Here is an 18,145-nt window from a genome sequence, read left to right on the forward strand (position 1 = left end):
TTACCGCAGTGAAATTTGTTCTCCGCATTTGACCCATCTCTTGGAACGGTGAGCCGCAGCGTGCGCCGTGCTCGGGAATCATTAGTTGATTTGACCCCAAAAAAAAGTCCATGGACTTGGCTACCATATGACATATTTTCAAAAGCTAGGCATTGGAGGGGTGCTAGCCACCTAAAACATTGTCATAAATTCAAGGTTTCATGTGTGAGTAGATAGGAAAAAATGTCCTTCTGGGGGTGAACTATTCCTTTGAGTGGTTGAACTTAAGAATGAGTGATTAGAGTGGAATAGAAAGGTGCAATCTGTTTATCCTGTCATACATTCCTGTCACATGGACAAGCTCCTTGATATGACCAGTCACCAGATGGACACACACACACACACACACACACACACACACACACACACACACACACACACACACACACACACACACACACACACACACACACACACACACACACACACACACACACACAGTCACACACACACACACACAGTCCTCAGCAGAATGTAGTAGCAGCAGCACATTATTGTATTCAAATTATGAGTTAATCCACAGCATTATCCCCACTTGCTACTATATCACAAATAGGTTTATATTTAGGATTAATGCACCAGGACTCAAAGAATAGTGCTGCTCTTAAGAGATGTACTGTACTATAGTAAATGATAGTTTAGGTAGACCCCAGCAATATTCTGCTATATACCTGCTGTTTTGCCTAGAACCTGAATCTATTTTGTTACAATAAATGTCAAAAAGGCGGGCCAGACAAAACGACTCACAGTGACTAGTGGTTTTCATTCCAAATAAGTGCACGATTGAATCTTTTCAAGATTAAACACCAGACAGATGAAGGTGAGGTGAATGTCTATTCGAGTGCATCTTGAAATACGACTCTCAGCCGATGCTATTTTTATGAAGTACAAGAGAGGGAACATTTCAAAATTGTCCCTGTACTGTACTTCAATAACCCCACGTATAATACAGACGGGGATGAGAAAGTAATAGGAATGACTGCATTCTCAGGTGCTACAGTGAAATCTAAAGAAAAGATGTTCCTCCACAAAGCAGGCCGGGTATTACTGTACTATATTGTTGCCGTCGGGGAGTGTTTGGTGTTCTTCCGTAAATTAACTTCCTGATCATACTACAGCAAAAGCATCAAAAGTAGCAGATCAGAGTTTTAAGCTTGATCTGCTAGTTTTGCTATTTTTGAATTTAAATCCTGAAAAGTAACACACATACATATGTTTATAATATCTTTATTTTTGTTTGTTGTTTATGAGGTTTCTACCCCACATAGACGCTACTGTATGTGGGTACAGTATGTAGGTCCTCCTGGCATATTGAATATGCTCGTATGTCGTCACTGTCGGGTGGTAACATAGCATGTCCAACAACGGTTGCCTTTCAGATGTTCCCAATGGATCCACCGTAGTTATTATTTAGACACAAGCTCTTGTTAATACTTTTCATTGGTGAAATATAAATACAATCCACCACACACACTTGACCACTTTTAGTTTTACTTTCAAAAATGAAATAGTAAGGGCTTGTTGATGGGCTATTTCCGCTGTATTTTCCCACGAATGTCATAAATTAAAGGTAGGCTATTAATTTATTGGGGGAAAAAAAACATTTTTAAATTAAAGTTTAAATGGGGAGATACAAGGTTTCTGCCCAATGACTTCAATGGCATTGAAAGAATTCTGTGGTTTTATGTACATCGATTGTGTATTTTATCCTTATAGCACATGAGCTACAGTATCTGAGCTATCAGATCTTACAATTGTAACGGAATCCAGTCCATATGCAGTCGTATACCTTTTTATAGCCACGCCTGTGTACTGTGCATGTACAGTAACAGGAAAACAAGCTTTTCAGCTGACATGGAATGGATGGCATGCTGCCAGGTAGTGGGCAGCATGCCATAGTCCTAATCCATTAGAGTATTTGAAAGGAAGGCACCTAAACCGCATTCAACCTGGCATCAATATTTTGGGTCATCAGGCCATTACAGGTGAAAATGTTCAGGACTTACCCAAAATGTTCAAAAAGCATTTTCAGAAGCTTTCAATATTCGTCGTCCATATTCCGGCGGGAGCTCACAATGAGTTGTGTTTACGATCGCATCGTGAGCTTGTAGATCTGCTATGTTTGACGATATTTTATATATGAAGATATTTGGGAAAAGTTGTCAAAGTTACAGTTGTCAAGTCAAGTCCAGCTTGTGCGTGCGTGGGTGTGTGCGAGCGACCGTGTGTGTGAGTGAGTGTGTGCGCGCGCACTGCTACAACAGGGCCTTGCTTGGCAAGCTAATCCGACAGACAATTAGAGCTTAATGCAGCACACTTGAGCTCATCACAAATCCAATAGCAATCAGCTCTGTCCTTGGCACCAACATGGCGGCCACATTCACATATTGATCAGCCGGTACGTGGCTGATCAAAAGTGTGCTGCTCGTTGTTTTACAGCATCGATTGGCCACGAACAAGAGAAGCCATTTTCAGCTCAATCTAGGCGTCGAGTCTATTTGGACTCCATGTGTTTTAACTCACCTTTAAGTAGTCACAGAATATTCATTTCACTACGATCGCACACCGGATGGTTGGTAATGAGAGAGCCGCTCGTTGTACGTTTCTGGGAAAATAAAATCGGTCTGTGCCAATGTAGTCCAGGCGCTTTTCAAGCACCTGGCAAGAAAAAGATCACTCACTGCACCTTTAACAGTGTACCCCCAGCCTGAACTACACAGTGCTCCTTTAACAGTGTACCCCCAGCCTGAACTACACAGTGCACCTTTAACAGTGTACCCCCAGCCTGAACTACACAGTGCACCTTTAACAGTGTACCCCCAGCCTGAACTACACAGTGCGGTATAAATTCACTGCTCCTTTAACAGTGTACCCCCAGCCTGAACTACACAGTGCGGTATAAACTCACTGCACCTTTAACAGTGTACCCCCAGCCTGAACTACACAGTGCGGTATAAACTCACTGCACCTTTAACAGTGTACCCCCAGCCTGAACTACACAGTGCACCTTTAACAGTGTACCCCCAGCCTGAACTACACAGTGCACCTTTAACAGTGTACCCCCAGCCTGAACTACACAGTGCGGTATAAACTCACTGCACCTTTAACAGTGTACCCCCAGCCTGAACTACAACGTGCGGTATAAACTCACTGCACCTTTAACAGTGTACCCCCAGCCTGAACTACAACGTGCGGTATAAACTCACAAATCATACAAGTGGAAATGACTAAATCAATTTGTCTCTTTGTGTGAGTAATGTGGGTCACACTACGCAGCCCCCCCATAACGTGTGCGTCCCCCCCAGGCTGTGGATTCCCATGGATACACCCCCAATGTAGCTGCATTGATATTTAGTATTGATTTGTGGGTTCATACTGAAATCGCCAGAGGGTGTAGATTTACTGCACATGAGCACTGCTATTGTTTTCTCCCTCTCTCTCTCTCTCTCTCTCTCTCTCTCTCTCTCTCTCTCTCTCTCTCTCTCTCTCCCCCTCCCTCCTCTCACTCGCTCTGTCATGGTCCCACGTGCACTCTCCTACGCTCACGTACGTGCACGGCACTCTCCCACCCTCATATGGACTATTCTCTCTCTTGTTCTCCGACTCTACAATCAAATGCTTCTAATGTGATTGTGTAACGTGATTATTTTGTTTTTTGATATGCCATTTATTTGGTTCCTTTCGTACACTCTCAAGCCCCTTTTCCACCAAAATAACTTTGGTTCTAGAACTGGTTCTTGGAACCTTAGTGCTTTAATTCACGGAACCGCGGCAGCCATTTTTTTGTTCCAGTTCTGAACCAACTTTTAGGGTTCTGAACAAATTCAGTGGAAACACTCTGAACTGGTTCAATATTATCTGAAGCGGTTCAACCCCGGTGGAAAAGGGGCCTGAGAGTTACAGACCTGTAAGATTTAATTTGGTTCATGTCGTACACTCAGAGTTACAGTCCTAATGAAATGTTCTGTCTTATAGATTCTTTTTTTAAGGGGGGGTCTGATTCTCAGAAACCCTGCCTTAGTTAAAATGCAGAGGATGAGAGGTTTAAGCCCAAACGCGTCGTTAATTAAACCCCAGCACTAGAATACTGATGACCACGGGATCAATGGCTGAATAATTGCTTGTCATACACATAATGACAGGAGCCATTTTCTACCTGACTTCTGATTAGCTTTAATTCAATGAAGCTGTTGATCTGCCGCAGAACAAATGGGGCCTCTGTCTGTTTTCTTTTCCTTCTCCTTTCCCCCGATTTACAGATGTTTTTGCCGAAGGCGAAAGTATCCTCATGTGTCCGACTCTATTTACTTTAATCCATTTTGGGCGGGAACCCCTTTTGGTGTTAGCATTATGTTATGCTTTAGCTATTGAAAAATAGCAGATCTACAAGCTCATAGCGCGCCACCGAGTGGCGCGCTACGAGCTTGTAGGTCTGCTATTTTTGAAAAATCGAAGAACCACTGACATTTTTAGAATGGGCCTAAATGGGTTAAATTGGCAGAAAATGATGAACCCCCTGCTGAAAGTATGTTAAGCTCTTCTTAGGCAATTCACCCTTGAGAGGAGGGTTCGTTCGGAGGCACAGATGCGCCCCCCCACCCCAACGGCGTAATTTGTATTTTTTTATATAACCATTATGATTTATTATAGGCGTGCGTAAGGGCCCCGGCCAGTGTTTTACTCTTGACTGTATCCGACATGCTGTCTCAGCATGTTTGTCCTCATGTCTGCTGGTGTGGTATGGTCCAAGATGGTGACTTGAGTACATTTACTCAAGTCAAATCTTGAGGTACTTTTAGTAACAACTTGAGTCCCTCCATGTTTGCGTTACTCTATACTTCTACTCCACTACATGTCTGTCTCTGCCGTTATGTGTTTGACAGCTTTACAGCTTTTGAATATTATTACAAATCATACCTTAACCTTTTAAGTCCTATGCTATACTTGAAGCTAATTGGACATAGCCTATATACAAGCTCACCACACAACACGTTGTGAGCTTGTATACGTAGACAGGCAATTTTTTTTACATTCATAAACTTTTGAAAGAAATGTGAAAAAGTGGGGGAAAACGGGCCATTCATAATATTTCGATGCTGCTACATTTTGCACTTTTACTCGAGCAAAACGTTAACAAGGACTTGTTAATAGAGTATTTTTCGATTGTGGTATTGCTACTCTTTCCTGAATAGAAAATATGCATACTTACTGTATTCCCAGTGGTGGAATTGTACAGAATGTTCAAAATGTACAAATAATTCATCTGTAAATTTCAAATGGCTGAAGTGGTTAATGTATTATGTTTTGTAATAGTAATCAAAATCTACTATAACTATAGTACTAAAGTTTTCATATAATTGTAGTGGAGCAAAAGTACAACATTTAGTGGAGTAGACGTAAAAGCACAGACAATTGGAAACAATCCAGTAAAGTAATTGTACTTAGAGTACTTTCCACCACCACCACTGCTTATTCCACCACCGGAGGTGTTTCCCCCCCCCGCTGAGTGCATCCGAGGCGCTGTGTCCCAGCGTGTCGTCTTCATGTGGCGCTCTGCTGTCTCGCTGCCATGTCCTCACCCGTTCCGCTCTGCTCTGCCCTGTTGTCTCCCTGTTGCAGCAGCTCATGAGGGAGCGCCAGCAGATGGCCAGCCGTCCCTTCGCCTCGGTGGCCGTGGCGCTGGACGCCGCCGCCGGCGCCGAAAAGCAGCCGGAGCTGTCACCGTCGCCCCCTGGAGTTTATGTGAGTACCTACCGCGTTCCCTTACACGCCGTATGAGCCTCAGGACTCAGACTGCAGGTGCTATATGAGAGCTTAAAGGTATAGACCAGGGCAAGTGATTGGTTAAAATGTAGTGTTAATTAAGCCATTAAGACCGGGAAAGCATCTCTGTCATTTTAGATCTGAACCACTTTAACCATTATTTTATACTTTGGCTATTCGTGCCGCGCTTGTAGATCTATTTTTGGAAAATCATGAACATTATTTTGTGCCATTCTTTGAATATATAGGCTATTTTAAAGTGGACATTTTTAACTCAAACTTTGCTTCTGGGGGGTCCCTGGAACAACTTCTTTTGAGATGGGCAGTAGTGGCCAAATATAATTTTGGGGTCCTTTTACATGAAAAGGTTTGAGCACCACTGATATAGTTTTTTTCCCCAGAAAACTATTAGTATTTAGAAGACATTTGTGTAATCTGCCTCATGTCTTAATGGGTAAAAATTGCTTTATAATCTGATAGTACTCGTTACCGTTATTGAGTGTTAGTTCAGTAACAGAGTCTCCATGTCTCTCCAGCAAGTAGGTAAAGAGAGAATGCATTTTCAGGTCGGGATACCAATTTTATCCAATCAGGAGAGGGAACTCGCACAGCATACCGATTTAAACAAGTGAAAATGTCAAACCTTTCATATTATGCCTTGTGTTGTTCCTCCCACAAAATCTTATTCCTTCAAGATGGGGTCGAGTTTGTTTGGACTGGTCACACCAAGACCAAGTTGTACAGTGTTTTACGCCGTTTTGGGCTGTTACCTAACGTTGTGATATTTACTGATGTTAAGTTAACCCATTTTGACCTGAGATCAGATTCTAAAAATGTCTTCTACATCCTGACAGTTTTCTGAAAAAGCTATGTTTCTATGTCAGTCGTTCTTCGATTTTTCAAAAATAGCAGACCTACAAGCTCGTAGTGCGCCACTCGGTGGCGCCCTATGAGCTTGTAGATCTGCTATTTTTCAATAGCTAAAGCATAACATAATGCTAACACCAAAAGGGGTTCCCGCCCAAAATGGGTTAATGTACCGACTGTCATGGCTGTTGAGCATTTATTATAATTTCACACCGACAGTTCTGGATTAGGATCTCTGGATTCTGATCTCTGGATTCAACCGTAGGCATACATCACATACAAGGCAGACCTTTTCTGGTATCAGGTGGGGGGCCCACTTGCAATACCCTTGTGGGCCACCAGTGGGGCCCCGGCCCACAGGTTGAGGACCCCCATTAGCACCCTGTTGGCAACCAGCTGAAGGTCAACTATATGAAGAAACTAATTACCTTTCATAAAGGTTAATTGACGGACATCTGGCATCGTTTAAGCTGTTTAACATATGCTAATGACCGTTCAACACAACACTAAAGCCAACCCTATGTCCATATCGCATGTTTGTCGAGGGGCAAATGCATACGTCCAAAACCATTCCTATTAATTCTTTTAATTTTAAAACCTATTTGAAGTAGTGGTCTGCTATTTCCACTACTATTGTGCAACACTCTTGAATGATGATAAAGTAGAGCATTCATTTACGAAAAAATATACAAAGAAAGAAATATGGATATATTTAGGTTTCTGAGGATGTGTACCGTAGAGACAAGGTTCAAGTTTATTTAGACACAACACTGTGATTACAGCCATATATTTATATATTATATATTTTTTATGAGTAGGCTCGTCTTGAGGTGTTTGATTTAAATATTATATGTCCTCGCTCCCCAAACAAGCAAGCAACCAAGCAGCTATTTAAACTGCCTAATGGCTTCCTTGCCGGCATCCATAGACATTTGTGTTCGTTCATTCAAAGCCACTTTACTTCAAAGGTGAAAGTGGAGAGCCTGGCTTGTAATTAAAGCCACTCGTTCCTGTTTGTGTGCTACGTCGTGTTAAGCTACTGCTGCAGAATAAACCCGAGAGCAAATGTTAATGCTAATGCACACATGCACCGAAACGCAAGGAGGCTGAAAATAAATTATAGACACACAGGTTATTGTTATTACGGTAAACAATGACAACGGGCCGGAAACCAAAATGAACCCTTTCATCCCTGCCAAGTTTATTTTATATCTTTATTGCGTCTGGCAATTTGCCTGCAAATTATGAACAGTCAGACATTTTTATTTTCCCTTTCTTTCCCCATACCAAACCATCTTGTTAGTGGTGAAGTGGAGGGGAAGCCGGGGGGGAGGGTGATACATACTCACACCGTCTGCACTTGCAATATGAACACTTTTATTATGCAACGTTTCGGTCAAAGACCTTCTTCAGGCATCTCAACGTAGCTATTCAAAAATACGATGCAATCTGGGAAAAGAATCTGAGATAAATGTATTTTTCTAAATCTGATAACATTGAGGCGGATGGCAGGCGATCTATCCATCTAAAATAAAATCACACTGGTGTGAAGTGAGGGGCGCGCATATTTTTGTGCTGCATGTTGATGTTCTCATGGCTGTGAAAAATTTAATAAATGCATTACAATATGTATTTATATCAACGAGAAGACTTCTTAACATAATTTACCCCACACAAACATTATAGTCCATAGACTTTGTTGGCACAAATTACATCATAGTTTACTACAAACAATCATTATAGTCCATAGACTTGGCTGGCACAAAGTACATCATATTTTATCTTAAACAAACATTAAAGTCCATCGACTTGGCTGCCATATGACAATCTTCAAAAGCCATGTATTGGAGGGACTGGTGCCCCTCGAAAAAGGAACCATTTTGGGACATACAAGGTTTCCACGCAACAATATGAAGGTCCACAGGTGTGAGATGAGGAAGCCATTTAAGAGCAGACACCTCAGGACTGGACCTGAATGACACAGATGTCCCCATGCAATGTGTTGGCCCGTTCAACATATGGACCCACTAACGGACAGCTAGTGTGATGGATGACACCTGTCAAGAGCAATGCACACGTGTGCGTGTGCGCGCGCGTGTGTGTGTTTGTATTTCAGTACTATACTTGTGAGGGCCAAATATCCTCACCATTTGAGAAATAGACATTGTGATAACAGCAGTTGTCTTGGTCCTCACAACAGACATTATTGTAGGCCATAAAAATGGGTCCGCAACCCACAAATGGGTCCAGACCCAGTGTTTGGGTACCAGTTACTACTACTTAAAGGGACATGAAACCCAAGGCTGATTGTATAGTTTGTGTTTCACTACAGCAGGGTAAAACATGGCAGGCTGCATAACACTGACCTTCAAGTGCACAGTGATGTACTGTAAGCAACACAGCTGCATCTAATCAAATTTCCAGTAATAATGGGTGTGTTAGATTGTTGTTGTGTCAATTTGCTGGGCATCATGCTTGCACATTGGCCACGCCCTTGGCTCTGGACATGCCTATGAAAATCAAACACACTCATTAGTGCAGCTGTGTTGTGTTGTGTTGTGTTGTGTTGTGTTGTGTTGTGTTGTGTTGTGTTGTGTTGTGTTGTGTTGTGTTGTGCAGCTGTGTTGTATGTTTTTAATCTGCTGTAGTTTTTTTTACCTGAACTGGAAAACAAACCACAAAATCAGCCTGGGGCTTCATGCTTATTTGAACAGAAAGATATCACTTACCAGCACCTTTAATTTTGACATGCAATATATATTCATTCTCGCTCACTGACATTCAACGTAGGCTACTAATTTAGCTTGTGTGCAGTGTCCACAGATTTCCCTTCGACAGCAGTAAAGATGTTTACAGTCAGAAGCACGGTGATGTCCATTTCAAGCCGGCGATGCGTGCACGCCTAGCTTGCGCTCGGAATCAAATTTGCACCGTAGGTTGCATTAGTTCATTTTTGCGAGCGTGGCCAGGGCATCTCTCCATCGCTATTCATTAGCGTCCATCACTTCGGCGCTCTTCAAATGGCCCCGCGATGTAATTGTCCTTCCGTGTGTTCCACGCTACATTTAACCCATTTTGGTCGGGAACCCCTTTTGGTGTTAGCATTATGTTATGCTTTAGCTATTGAAAAATAGCAGATCTACAAGCTCGTAGCGCGCCACCGAGTGGCGCGCTACGAGCTTGTAGGTCTGCTATTTTTGAAAAATCTAAGAACGACTGACATAGAAACATAGCTTTTTCAGAAAACTGTCAGGATGAAGAAGACATTTTTAGAATCTGATCTCAGGTCAAAATGGGTTAATTATGCCACCCCCCCACCCCCACCCCTCCCAGAACATCACTACCTGAGCATGTGCAGCGCTGCTAAAGGTTATGTTTGCTGATGGGCTTTATGGACGGAGCCCAGGCGTGTTGTCAATCATGCCCAGTCTCTTTGGCGTAACGATGGCATGTTTTCTCATAATTATATGATATGGCCCCGAACCATTTCAAATGGAATATGACTATGAATATGAATGTATATGTGTGGATGTGTTGTATATTTAAACCCTGTATACGTACAGCACTGGCCGGGGTCCCCTAGGGCTCCATTGTTTTCCCACCAAATATCTTTGCCAGCACGTTGCGACATGTTGTGAGCTTGTAGATCAGCTATTTTCAACCTTTTTGCCTCTTGAGTGTGTTAAATGACTTTAGATTGGCTCGGTTGTGATTGGATTTCCCTGCCAATCGAAGTTTGGGGAATCACTGACGTAAAAACAAGGTCAGATCTAAGGAACAGACTAGTGATAATATAAAATGATCCACGTGAGCTTGTATATCTGCCATTTATTTTATAGCCAACGTATAAAACAATAGTTAAAGTGGTTAAAATGTAAAATCTAAAATGACACAGGTGCTTTCCCGGTGTTAATGGGATAACAAATCACCGCTCAAATGGGAGTTAAATGGGAAGAAAAAATTAGAGGGGGAAAAAAAACGAGTGTCATTGTGTACACTGTACAGGGTCAGGGTGGTTTGTGAGCAGAGCCAATGATGTGTGCATCGCTTCATTTATGCACTTCCTGGACAAATTACAGCCGTGATGTGTGTCCTCAAAAATGAACCGTTTAATGACTCTGATTACCGATCAGAACTGTGTCCTGGTCCGTAACGTTCTCCATCTTCTCTCCCAGCCTCGAGCAGTACAGGGGCCTTCAAAATTTTTCAGCCCAAGGACCCCTTTAATTGATGGAGATATAAAGCAGGGACCCCCCACTGCTTTGTATAAAGTTGTGTTGCAGAGTAAAAGTTTTGATAGATTTCATTTAGAGCGTCATCATTGACTATCATCAGTGTTGTATACATTATTATTGAGCGGTGCACTCCACTCCAATGACTGGCGTTGTGTGTCCCTATGTGTCTATGTACTGTATGTCTGTTTGGGGTATGAACAGCAATACCGCTGGATGACCTAAAGTGGCACTGTTGAGCAGCCTACAGGCCCATTCACACTGACACCTATATGATCAAAAGAGCGTTGCATCCCTTCAGCCTACGTATGTCCAGCACGGCTAGTGTTTGTTTACAAGTGAGACAGATGACCAGCTATAAGCTTGTTTGTTACTTTGTGGCTTATTTCTAACCTAAGATGTTTTCAGAGGCATATTTTAGCGTGCTGATTAAGTTTAAAATGAGTAACACACTGTCTGGATGTCATCTTGAATGAGATTAAAAACGGAGTAGTTCTGTAATCAAAATCAGCTGTATTTGGAGGAACGTGCAGACGGTGCAATTGGAAAAGTGTGAAAAACGTATGTTTCATTTCACTAGACCATTAATGTTCCCTGAAGTATTTATGCCAAACAACATTGCATTAATTCAAGTAGCTACGGCTTCTCGGAAAGTACAAAGTCAAAGTTGTCATTTCGCTAACTGACAAAATGTGTGAGTTTAACTTGGGGAAAGTTGAAGGATAATACATGTCAAACTAGATGCCTCATACTGTGCACACACACATGCGCGCACATAGTCGCATACGCACACACAGTGGCTCACAGTCAGATATTTGACATCTAACATTTCTCTGATGTAACATTTTCACTGGTGGTGATTCAAATAGTGTGACAGACAGACAGACAGACAGACAGACAGACAGACAGACTGGTCAAATCAGTTCAGTGGTCACAACTTATCTCTGCGCCAGCTGACGTGTCTGATGTTTATGTCAACTTATGCATCTTATGAAAAGGTTTGGTCTACAGCACAGACGATGGCGCCGGTCGTCTGGCCGCTCAAATGTTTGATCGCTGGGTGTGAAGGGAAAATATTGTTGCTGTTGCTACTTTTGCTGTTTTTTTAATCCTGAAAAGTAACCGTTTTGGACATGAAGTTTCCAACCGACAGAGACGATATTATGTTTCAGATCAATAGCTCTTGATGATCCTTGATTTATTTGGTAAAAACTGCAATTATTATTCAGCTGTGAAGTGCAATCAGTTATGTTCTCTCCCCAGTATCGGTGATCTCCATCGCACTTTAGTTATACTAACATGACAAGTTAAGAAACCCTTTAGATGTACTAACATGACAATAGAAGAAACCATTTAGATGTACCAACATGACAAGAGAAGAAACTGCACACTCCAGCCTTCATGTGGATACAGCACAGTGAGCACAGATGAAGGCTTTGGCAGAAAGTTGGCATCTACCACTGGAGTGTGATTGCTTCTCTTTTCATACCAACCATTCCTTGCCAACCTACTGACATTAGTCTCTTGAGCAGCTGGGTCTTCAGTACGTCCGTACATGGACAAAAGTGTCTGTGTTAAAGACTTGTCCTTGTCCGTGGAAAGTTTTAGATTTTTTAGACTTTCATTAATCCATGGGCTCCTCTTCAGACACCATATCCGGTGAAGAGCATATGTCGCTGGTTTTGTAATCAAAACAATTACATATAAGCAATGCTAGACACGGATAAACATGTGATCTTTTCTGTGGATGTGTGCTTGTGTTTCCAGGGCCCGCCCAAACCAATTGCAATGGAACCCTGTTCTAGTGGGAAAGCCGCAGTGCTGACTGTCCTCTTGAGCCTGCCGTCTGGACTCAACGGCTTACCACCCCCTGGACAGTCTGGTAAGAAACACAGTCTTTACCACGCAAATGTGTCCGTGGTAAAGCCTTGTCCTTGTCCGTGGCACATTTTAGATTTTCTGTTTTACACACCATTTAGTTTTTGATCATACGACCCAATTACTGAATGTCAGTCTCCATGTTTTCTTCTGAATATGTATGACACTATGAATATGTACGAAACTATGGCACATTGAGTCTACTAGTACTAGTGGTTCCCAAACGTTGTATTTGCAAGGACCCCCGTAACTCTGAGAGTGTACAGATGGAATGGTTCCATTTGTACACTCTCAGAGTTACAGATCTGTTCATGGTCATTCAGGGCTATCTCATGTGCTTCTGTTAACCCATATACTGCCTCCTGCTGGACGCAGAGCCAACCGCAGACTGCCGAGCCGTTTTCAATGCAGCACACGCTGGACTCATATCCTGTCTGGGCGTCCATCTTTAATGCTAAATAAATAGCGTCAATGCTAGCGAGCTAAAATGAAGCCATCCTTGATCTAGAAAGCGCCAATGTTTCCATCTAAACCACCGGATAATCAGCAAAGACCTCCGAACATCGCATTTTATCCAAACCATGGAGAGCTCCGTAGATTTCGAGTTATTCAGCTTTTTAGTCAGCCTGTATAAAGGGATCGAGGTGAACGGCAGCGTGGTTGCGCAATCCGGTCTAGGATCGCTAAAGAAGGAAAGGCCAAGCCAAAATAATAATAATAAAAAAAGAAATCAGCGATCCGGTTTGATATCAATAATAAAGCTTATCAGACGGAACATTACGCCAGAAGCAGTTGCTGGTTGGATTCCTTATGACGCAACGTTCCGCCAGGAGCAGTAAAACCGTTAATATTATTCTCCGCTCATTATGTATGTCCGTGGCAAAAACAAATATATAAACTCCACAAGCTACATGGCGATGAACCCTGAATACAATGCTTTTTCTTGTAGGTATCCACACGTTTTCCCAAGGAGCTTTCTGGGGTAAAGGGGGTTGTGTGCTTTACTTTTGATGGATCAAATCAGTCAATAATAGCGTGGGAACACGACCTGGGGAAAATGACGTTTACTGTACATGTGCCACACTAGCCGCCTCCTAGCTACAGAAACAGGAGATAGACTCCTGTCCCATGGGGCCCACATGCTACATACTTTAACTTGTTACTCTCTAGATCTTGGGCTATAAGTGCGATGTGAAGAGATTATACCTTTCAGAGTGCACTCCAACATATCAACACCATCTAAAAGCCTTCTGACTTACTGTACCGTATATCAAGCACATCGCCAGCACCATCTAAAAGCCTTCTGACTGGCTGCAGTATATCAAGTGGCTTGTTTCTCGCCAAGATTCTCCAAGCAGAAGATCACACGCGCGAGCAAGTGTATGTGTGGCATATTATGACTTGGCCTCTAAAGGGGGATAGACACTTTAGAGGCCAACAAACACATAATTCTTCAGAATTACTTTCTCAGAGGTAAACTCTGCTGTGATGGTACCGTTAAATTAAAATTAAATCCTTAAGTTTGATAAACTACAGCCTACTCATATCCCGCTTGTGTGTGTGTGTCCTTTTCCCACCCTCGCAGGAGTCTCCATTGCCAGCGCGCTGATAGACACGTCACAGCATAAGCCCATGGACTATAAGGACAAGTCCCAGGGACTGAAGAACCGCAAGGCGCACCCCCCGTCGCACCAAGGCACCTGTGTCTGAGCGGACACGACACACACAAACCTCTCCACCGCATCGCACCGCCTGCCCCGAGGTGTGTGGCGGTGTGCGGGGGGAAGGGACTGAACTGTAGCCGCTTAGCACCGCAGGGTTTCCCAGGCGGAAGACAAAAGGAGGGCAACCAAGGGCAACACAGAGCCTTAATTTTTCTGCTCTGGTCGCGGTTCGGTGTCGCGCAAGCGAGAACGAGGCCCGAGAATAGACGTACCTGTAAGCTCACGACGCGTCCAGCGTCGTGAGCTTACAGGCCTGGCTGTTATCGGCCCCGTTCTCGTCCGTGCGGCGGAAGTACGGACGTGGGGGGCGTAAACGCACGCTTTCACCGCTGACCGAAACCTTGAGCGTTCCTGCCTCGCCATCTTTCCACCGTCTCCCTCCTCCCTCTGTAATTGGCTCACGACCCCGACGCTCGACCCCACCACCACCACCACCACCACCATACCGTACATCTTTCTTTTCCAATTTGACCTCTGTGGATTTATTTTATTCACTTTTTTTTTTTTTTGTCTGGAAGCTGCTGCTGCTCCTCCCATCCATCGTCCCCAACCTGCGGGGGGGAAAAGCCTCTCCTCCCTGACCTGTGAACTTTGGGGGAAAACGTCGACGTTGGTTAACCATTGGCGGCGTCCGCTGGATTAACCCCTCGACACAACCACTGACCACCCAAAAAACGGGAGTCTGCACGCGAGAGAAACCGACCAATGAATAAGCTCCTTCATGCCACTCAGAGCTGTGTGTGTGTGTCTGTGTATGCATACGTGCGTGCGTGTGTGTGTGTGTATGTGCGCGTTCTTTCTTTACTGTACTTGTGAGTATCCAAATGTTCCCACAAGTATCATAGAATTTGAGAAATAGACCTCACAAAGAAATTGTTGATTACACATTTAGAGGCACATTTACATTTTTGCGGTCAGAAATAATATGCAGAAATGCAGAAATAAATATATCCTGGGTTGCGTGCAAATGTCGCGCATCGAAAAATAGCTGATCTACAAGCTCTTGCTGAGGCGCGTTGTTTGAGCCTGTAAGATCAACTATTTTCGGCTTCAGGTTTAGGGACAATAATGGCACAGAACTTTTTAAATGGCATTCATAATATCACCACCCCAAAAATGTTGATGTCCTCACAAGTATAGCAATACAAACGTGTGTGGGTGTGCGTGTGTGTGTGTGTGTTCTACTTTTACGTTGCCGATTAATGCTGTTCTAAAGCCTTAGATTTTACTTCTATGTCACACAACTCTGCTGTCGCTGCATGGACTGAATTTTCTCTCCTGCCTTTTTTTTCCTCGAGGGAACGGCGGACAGATCACAGTTACAGTTGGAGGCATTTTCAAGGTCTTTCTGCCCCCACACCCCCACCCCACCAACTCCACCACCTGCTAAAAGAAAAAAAAAAACCTTTTACAATCTCCTGTACATAACAGTACCATGAATATACCTTCCACCCAGCCAAGCTGAAGCAAAAAGTCTGTATTTTCCCGGGCGGAATGCGTCGTATAAACACAAGTCGGCCGAGGCAAAACATGACTGCAACCCCGTAGCTGAATGTTTGTGGCAAAAGACGGCAAATCACGGTGGGGGAGAACGCGACCGGCTCAGACCGTCGTCTCTGGTTTAACCTTAAAAGCCTGGAAGCTTTCGAACTCTGCGGAGGGAAGAAAAAGAGACACTTTAAAACGGTGCAACTTGAGGTTCCTGCTGTTAATGAATTGGCAGTGGACCCTGATGTACAATAGTAAGTTATGTATAACCCAGAGGATCACAGCAACTCTAGAAATGCAATGGTTGTTGTTTTTTATATATATATATATATATAAATAATGGTACGGTACAGATTTGTGATTTTTTTTTTTGTTCTGGTATTATTCACGCTGCTGCCAACCACTCGGATCATGGACTTGAGAGGTGATGTTTTGACTTGCTGTGGCGTTCGTTAGGACGTGGTCCAGAAGAAGTGTTCCCCAAAACGTTTTTTGGCACGAGACAGAAAAGATTGGTGTGTCTCCCTCCGCGACCCAAACTTAGAAAGATATATATGTTCTGAAGACTTATTTCAAAATGAGTGAAAATAGCCAATCTAGAAGTTCATATATTGGACTTCTTTTTATTTTTCTTTATTTTTTTTAAACTTTTTTCAGAATTTCAAAAGACAGATTTTTTATTTATTTCTGAATTATTTGATTTTTGAAATATTTTGGAGAGAAATAACAATAGTTATAAAGGGAATCAAATAATGAAAACAAAATGATATGTACTCATAAAAATGTGTCTTTGTCTGGAACATGGGTCCCGATGACTGCCGAGCCATAGTTTGGGAACCAGTGGACATCTAGATCTGCACCACAAAGATCTTTTTTTTTACCCTCACGTATTTAGTTGTTTTTTATCGAAACCAGTGGTTCTCAATATTAGTTAATATAGCATCGAACGTTTAACCACCTTAACCCTATTTTATACTCCGGCTATTGACAAATAGTCGATCTACAAGCTTGTTAGATCTGCTATGTTTGAAAAATAATCTTGAAAAATGTGGAATAATGTAGAATTCACTTCTGGCCGGTACCTGGCCCCAAGTATTTTCAGATGGGGGTCTGCGGCTAAATACATATCAGTTTGGAGGTCCTTGAGTTGAAGAAGTTTGAGAACCATGCTAACTTAATGCAAACTAGAGAGAGAGAGACAGAGAGACAGAGAGAGAGTGCAGTGGACCCTACAGAGCAAAACAATGTGAATCTCTTTTGTTGCTATGAATTTCTGCTGGGTTATCATTTTAATTTTAATGTCTTTAATTTGGATCATGTTTTGTTTCACAGAATATGGCAAGAAAAGATTTATCATGTCAGTTGCTGCAGGCCTTGTCACCTGTTTAACTACCATAATATGATATTATATAAAAGTGGAAAAAAAACCTTTTACACTACAGTAAGAGAGCATTTCTGTATTTTTTTGTTTGTTTGTTTTGATATTTGATGGATTCCTGTGTAGTACCACGTTTCAATTGACTATCCTTGACTGAAAAAAGAAAAGAAAATTGATGTCCAGTATTCTTTGTTTATTTTTTATTGTTTCTGAGTTTTGCATCTATGGACTATACGGGCATTGCTTACTCTGTTAAAGTGTTCAATGATGATGCATTTCATTCATACGGATAGTATTCAAGCTATTGTTTATTATTATTATAATTATAATTATTATAATTTTATTATTGTAGGTTGTTTTTATATATAAAGTAAAGCCTGTAACAGTGTTATTACACGGGAATCAGTCTCTCACTGTAACATGTGTAAAAATGATGAGTAGAAAAAAAATCATATCATTAATATTCAATGTATTTTAAAAACTTGGAAAACTTGGAAAACAACAGAAAAAGAATAAAAATCTTAAACAAAATAAAAATCCTGGATTGTGCGTCCGTCCATGCGTGCGTGCTGTTTCAGCTCACTTTGCCACTCACTTTATGCATGCACATACCCTCTATTTATGTTTTTCAATAAATGAATGTCTTACTTCGTAGTACAAGAGTGAAGCATGTAAAACTAGAAAAAGTGCCCTTCTGGGCACAGGTCTCCACCAGGAGGATAGGAGTGTGTGTGATGCTTGGCAAAATGTTTAGGAGCAATATAAACTGTGTGTGT

General features: G+C 42.4%; 1 protein-coding gene across 1 annotated transcript in view; it reads left to right on the plus strand.

The window, feature by feature from the left end:
* Window positions 1–17,906, plus strand: part of atrnl1b (attractin-like 1b) — a 110,257-nt gene extending 92,351 nt beyond the window's left edge. The window contains exons 27-29 of the mRNA XM_079493392.1: window positions 5,659–5,781; window positions 12,669–12,783; window positions 14,365–17,906. Of these exons, the coding sequence (XP_079349518.1) occupies window positions 5,659–5,781; window positions 12,669–12,783; window positions 14,365–14,489 (363 nt within the window). The 3' untranslated portion in view covers window positions 14,490–17,906. The remainder of the gene's footprint in view (window positions 1–5,658; window positions 5,782–12,668; window positions 12,784–14,364) is intronic.
* The last annotated feature ends 239 nt before the right edge of the window (window positions 17,907–18,145 follow it).

The sequence above is a fragment of the Electrona antarctica genome (genome assembly GCF_951216825.1).
Source record: "Electrona antarctica genome assembly, chromosome: 22".
NCBI classification, from domain to species: Eukaryota; Metazoa; Chordata; class Actinopteri; order Myctophiformes; family Myctophidae; genus Electrona; species Electrona antarctica.